Genomic DNA, 6701 nt, shown 5'->3' with positions numbered 1-6701 from the left:
TACTCACGGCTTGCATCTCACCTTAAGTACGAATGTGAACATCAATCCCGCCAATCATACCGATTCTAGGAGGTTTACATCTCACCCCTAGTGCTCAGTAGGACCGGACAACTAAATTGACTTGGTTTAACAACCAGAACCGTGGGGAAGAACAGACTGCTAATGGATGGTCTCAGAGGTCCCATTTAAGTGACATGTCCCATACACTTCGAGGCACCAAGACAATCGCAACCGTCAAGGTCTGCACACGATCGCAACCGTGAAATAATAATTGCCAAGATATCTGAAAGGTAGTAAAGCTGATCAAGCTCCTGTCAATATATGCGCATATACCCACTCCACAACTTCTTGGAACACGCAGCTCCTCAGTGGCAGCTGGTCGACTACTATCCTAACGACAATCCCTCCACACGCAGCTTCGGGATGTGCTGTCCATACTTGTATAGCATAAGCTCTCTAAGCATTCTTCCATCACGTCGATCCCTAAACCTTACCAAGGTAGCGCCCAACATATAGCACGGAAGACTCAAACTTGTCTCATAGAGACGATGATACATCGATATGCGGACCATCTCAACATACCGACAATACAGCGGCACTTGGCTCAGAGGTCCCATTCAAGGGGCATACCCAAGTAAACCGGGAAAGATTCCATGGCTCGAGGTCCCATTCAAGAGGCATAGCCAGGTTACCGTTTACTGATATTCTGGTCTCAACGGTCCCATTAAGGGACATGTCCCACAGTGCTAGAAACTTTTGAATAAGAAACGTAAACATACATAAATTCATCTTGCTTTATCTTTTCTGAAATCTTTAGGATTTGGCAAATCTTATTTGGAATTTATTATTTCTAAATTCGTTATTTGAGGAAGGTATTTAGATTTTTACTATCGTAAGCTTAAGTTTAAGCTTCGTTTTTAAAGAGCTTATTCAAACTTCTTTTTAATAAAAATTTTGTTATTTAATAAACATTTTATGTAAAACATTTGAAAATATTATCAAATCATTTTAAATATTTTTACCAACTAAAGGTGTAAAACTTTTATAGAAGATATGAATTAAGACACTTATTTATTAAGTAACTTTCCTTGTAATTGGAGAAACGTTTAAATCACGTAAACCATCTTGGTTTTGAAAACGTTATCGAATGTTTTTAATTTCCAAACATTTAAAAGAGTTGTTATTAAACTTTAATATTTAATAAAATTTAAACTTATCAATTCTAGCCTTAATCGTATTTAAAGAGTAAAGGTATAGTTCTTTTAGGCTAGTAATTAAGAGCTAAAATGTTTGTACTCCTATAAAAGTTAACATCTCAATAGACTCATTACTTACTAAATAAAGTGAGTGCAAAAACCATAAGGTAATCATATCGGAACATGCATCACACGACAAGAAATAAATATAGCCAATTAAGATATTATTCAATTATATTTCCTAATCATGTTTCTAGGTGAGAAAATAGCACAACGATTAAGATATTACTCAATTATATTTCCTAATCATGTTTCTAGGTGAGAAAATAGGACAACGATAAATCACTTGTTATCATGAAATTTTAACATACAAATCCAACTAACTGAGAAATTAACTAGCGCATATGTATATTTCATGCCATTGTTAATAATTTAGCGGTCTAGTATTTCTACTTAATATTTAATTTTCAACAAGTTACATAACTCATATTTAAACATATTCATTCACATTAGCATATCGAGTTTTGTAAAATTAAGGAGGGATAAAAGAAGGTCGGGTTACCGAAGTTAGTGAAATAAAAGGATGTGTTTATTAATCCGATTTATTAATAAATAATCGTTATTAATAAAGTCACAAGTCCGTCTTGAATCCGTCATTAAAGCAAGAAAAGTCCAAGTCCGAATCCCGTCAAGCAAACCTTGCATAACGAAAGTTTAAGTTAGTAAATCGGGTCAGGCCCGAATCTTTATTAATTGCGTAAACATAAACGGAGTTCAACGTTTCCCCCAAATTGATTTGGGTTTTACGCAGACCAAACTCACCCCTCACACTACCGGCGTGAAGCGGAGAGGACGCGCGAAACATCGAGCAAGGCGGCGGCGGTGGCTCTCTGCAAAGCACGGTTGAAGAACGAGAACGAGGTGAGGAGGCGGATCGGAGGACGGAACAAAAGAAAGATCGAAAAAGAGAAGGAGGGCGAGGAGAAGGAGGCTCACGGCGGTGGTGCTTTGTTCGATGATAACGAGAAAGTGACGGCGGCGGCAAGAAGGGAAACGTCCTCTCGGTGGTTTGAAAGGAGTTAGAACGGAATGGGAGGGGAGCAGCGACCCTGTTGAACAAAGTCGAGGAGGACAGGGAGGCACACAAGGAAGTTGGTGATGGTCAGAGCTCGGGTGACCCGAGTGCCGTGCTCCGGTGATGGTGAATGCCGAGGTGATGCACGAGTGAAATATCGTGTACGATTATTGAATCTGATGGTGTAACGAATGGTGGTCGTGGCGATGCGGGGATGCGGCATTGGTGTCGATTTATGGAGTGGAGAGTGACGGCGTTGTTTGTTTCGAAACGAGAGGAAAACAGGGAACAGGAGGACGGAGTGAGGTGCGAGTTATTACCGCGAATGGCCGTGGTGAAGGGTGCTCATGTCCGCTCCGTGCACTAGCGGTAGTGAAGGCGAGTTGGTGTCGGGTCGATGTTTTGTTACATGAATAAGCGTGAGTGTTGGATGGTGACGGAATTGGTATTGACTCGGATTAGGTAGTCTTATGAAGGTAAGAAATGGTGAGGCTGATTATTACAAGGTTGTTGGTCAGGATGATTGTGAAAGTGTAAAGGTAAAAACAAGATATAGGAAGAGATACATGTGAAGTTACAGGAGACATGTGAATTATAGATGGCATGTGAATGTGTATAGTGGAGATGACAAAACTACATGCAGGGAAAAACAAGAGGAGCAAGGTTGAACATAGCCAAATGTTTGATACATTACAAAGTGAGTAATGTAAAAGTTTGGAGTGATGTGAAGAAACATTATTGAATAGGGCAACGATTGTCATCGTATTTTTATTTAAGACAAGCTTTCGATTATAATAAAAATTAACGAAATAATTTATAAAAACGTGTGTTCATAAATTTAAATTGAGAACGAATTGAGATAAACGTAACTTAATGTAATTGGGAAATTATAAAAGTAGTTTTTATTGTAATTAAATCAAATTAATTTGTAGCAGTTTAACACGGGTGTTACATTATGTAAATCTTTTAGATCAAAGGTAAAATTAACAAAATTGTTTGTACGATGAATGAATAATTTAAATTAAAATGGAAATGTGACGAAAACAATTTTAAAATATGTGTGAAAAATTATAAAAGTAGATCTATATATAATTAAGTCAATTAATTAGTAGTGGTTTAACACGGGGTGTTACAGTAGTACCCCCTTAAAGAAGTTTCGTCCTCGAAACTTGAAAAAGAAAGTCGAACTTTAAAACAATCAACATTTTAAACGAGATTCAAGTATGGCACCCATTTTGAACAATCTAAATTTACTACACTGTGAGAGTGGAGTAATGAAATATAATTTGAAATATTTTTATTTGATCATGAAAAACTTCATTTTTGAAATTGATATTCCAAATAGTAAGAAGGTACTTGAAATTGTTTGAAAAAACTATAAAGGGTTTGAAAAGATTGTCAAATAACACACCTGAACAAAATTATTAAATTCCAATGAGAAGAAAATGAAGGTTAACGACTTTCAAAATTTTTGAAGATTCGATGACAAAGAGACCTATCTGGAGGAAAGGTAGGCAACATGCACTGCACGGAAAACGTTCGATCAAATGAAGAGGAGATGCCCGAAGGATTGGTGTAAACAAAAGCGGATATGAAAAGCGGCTGAAAGAAAACAATATGTATATACGTATATATACACATGTCAGAGGTTTAGAAGAGGGGAGAGGGTAAAGAGGAGTTAAGGGAAGTATCGATGATTTTATAAAAGGACAAGTTGCGGTTCTATCATCGTTCATTCTTCTCTCTTTACTATTCCCAACGGATCCCTACACCACTCTACTCCTTCTTTTTCCCAACGGCACTGCTACAGTAACCCCTCCTCTACAAAACACTCAAATTCAAACATCTTACTCACTTAATTCCTTCTTTCCATAAACATCTTTCAAGTCCCAAAAATTCATAATCATTAATCATGGCTACTCCATACGACGAGCTCCATGAATCAGTTAAGAAGTCTCTCGATGAAGTGAAGACTCTGCTTAGTTGGTTAATGGTCCTCTTTGTTGTAATGGTTGCTTTCTTTGTAATGCTTGTGGTAAACCTATGTTAAGAAATTGGGTAGCAACCCTGATCCAATAAAACGATGTTTTTAATACAGTGAAATCTTTTCTATCTCCAAATTACAATATTTCTTACACTCGAATCCATATATTCATATGAGCAATTATACCTTAAAGTCGTAAGGTAACACCTCGAATTCCCATTAAATAAACTGGTTATAACATAATCCTTTAGTAAAGAAATTAAGTGGAAAGGAGTCATTTCCTCAATCCAATTAATCATCACTTTAACTTGTCCTCTATTATGGGATTTATACCAATACCCGAAGTGGTTACTACGGAAGCCATTATATCCCAAAAATCTCGTACACTAAAATCAAATAATTGTGTACAATCATACTTCTCTTACGAAAACTTCTCTAACATGTTAGTCCCACAATAAAAGTTGTCCTGACATTTTTGGACATATTCCTGTTCAGTTGTCGCCAAGTTGAAACTTGAATTTCGACCACAGAATTTTCCACAAGTTCAAACAAACTCTTATTCAGATGTATGTTTTTTTTTTTTAAGCCATTAGTTCCATTATAAATAGGTGGTAATCGTGTCATATATCACACCACTCTCTCTTTTTATAATTCTCCTTCAAATCCATCATCGTTACACAAAATGTCTTTTACCACTGATGTCAATATAGTTAGGCACTATGAGGGTAAGATTGGGGACATAGTTCAACAAATTCCTCCCTTTTTCATCCGACTGAAAGTAGTTCTTACAGAAGAAACTATTTGGAATCTACTAAATCAAGCTCCAGCATTAAGTCTCTTGGGAAATATTCTATGGGAGGGTCCCGATCCACATCTCTCTCCAATAACTCCGGCCGAGGAGGTTACCAGGGGTAAGTCTGACTCTATCATGCTCTGTACGTAGAATCACCTATTCCCACAAATTAATCATAATGAACTCAACCTTCTTGTCCTGTTACAGAAATTATTCGGAAGAAAAGTGAAGAGTTAAAACAGCTAGAAGATGAGGTTGTGGAGATATGCAAGCGACTTCAAAAGATTATGGTGTGGAAAACAGTGGTTGATTTGTGCACTGGATGGGGAAGGATCTTTGTCGGTCCATATGAGGATACTAAGCTCCTCGATATATACACCGACCGAATGATGGAGGAGGCTGAGGAAGAAGCGATGCAAGCTGCCTCGTCATCTTCAGAAGACAGTTGTAACATTGGGGCTACATTCTATTAGGGTTAAGATCTTAATAAAGCAACATGCTAAAAAGTAGAATAACACTTGTATTCCTTCCAATGTTATAAATCATCAAATCCATTACTGCAATATTACCATGATATCCCAAATCAAAACTTCTAATTCTCGCATATCCACTAGCATTGAAACTTGTGTCCTATAAATCCTTTACACACTCAGTTGTGTCCTAAATCGTCATACATATATCTCCAATAGGTCATATACGTCCACAATAATAGTGAGTCACTACATCCTACAACCTCAATTAGACCATCGTGGTAGGTATATCCTCAAAGTAGTTACTCCTTAAATATAACACAACTTTAAACGGTTACTCTTAAATAATTATACTTTACTGTAAGGGGTCTTGTCAGCCGAATTCTGACTTTCATACTACCAAGGTTGATTTCTTACTGACTCAACCGACTAATAATCCACCGTCATGACAATCGTGACGCTATTCGTTCCACTGGTCACTCAACTGTATGGTTCACCTCACTAACTTCTGAACAAGCTACCACACACGAGCCAGTAGTAATATATCTTCATACTGTGTCATTCTGACTCCCTAAGAACATCGATTATCGCTAAGGCTAAAAGGAGCATTGATTTGCTCATATAAAGGTCTCAGATCACTCCACGATATGGTACCACTCTATTTTCTCTCCCTACTATAGACATTTAACCCTAAGAAAATATGCCCCGTAGAACTGCCATTGAAAAAGTTAGGTCTTATGAAAAGAAGATTGATGATATTGTGAGTGAACTTCCGGAGTTCTTTTCTCGCTTAAAAGTGGTTCTCGTTGATGTCATACTCGGCAGGCTGTTGAGCTTGGGTCCTGCATTAACCCTCATCGAAAGCATCTTAAGGGGTGGTATTGATCTTCGCTTGACTCCGGTGGTCTTGGCTAACGAAATCACGAGAGGTAAGCTACTATGTAATATACTTAGCAGCATATTACGCTATGGTGTGAACTGATGCTCATCCCTTTTTTTTTTTGAACTTGTCTCAGCAACTGTTCGCATGAAGCGTGAAGAGCTAAAGAAACTGGAGGGCGAAGTAGTGGAGTTCTTCAAGCGTCTGGAGAGGGTGCTTAGATGGACTGCTTTGGTAGATTTGTGTCAAGGCAACGGAAGAGTCTTCGTGGGTCCTTATGAAGAAACCATACTCTTGGACGTG

The 6701-nt window shown here is 37.7% G+C and overlaps 1 protein-coding gene across 1 annotated transcript; it reads left to right on the top strand.

The window, feature by feature from the left end:
• The first annotated feature begins 4881 nt into the window (after positions 1–4881).
• On the top strand, positions 4882–5523 carry LOC141658842 (uncharacterized). Its single transcript, XM_074465625.1, has 2 exons — positions 4882–5166; positions 5256–5523. Exons 1-2 carry the CDS (start codon positions 4938–4940, stop codon positions 5519–5521), a joined length of 495 nt encoding a protein of 164 aa, XP_074321726.1. The 5' UTR covers positions 4882–4937; the 3' UTR covers positions 5522–5523.
• The last annotated feature ends 1178 nt before the right edge of the window (positions 5524–6701 follow it).

Source organism: Silene latifolia, chromosome 6 (genome assembly GCF_048544455.1).
Source record: "Silene latifolia isolate original U9 population chromosome 6, ASM4854445v1, whole genome shotgun sequence".
Lineage (NCBI taxonomy): Eukaryota > Viridiplantae > Streptophyta > Magnoliopsida > Caryophyllales > Caryophyllaceae > Silene > Silene latifolia.
Note: the sequence above shows the minus strand (reverse complement) of the source record. Positions and strands in the feature narration are given on the sequence as shown.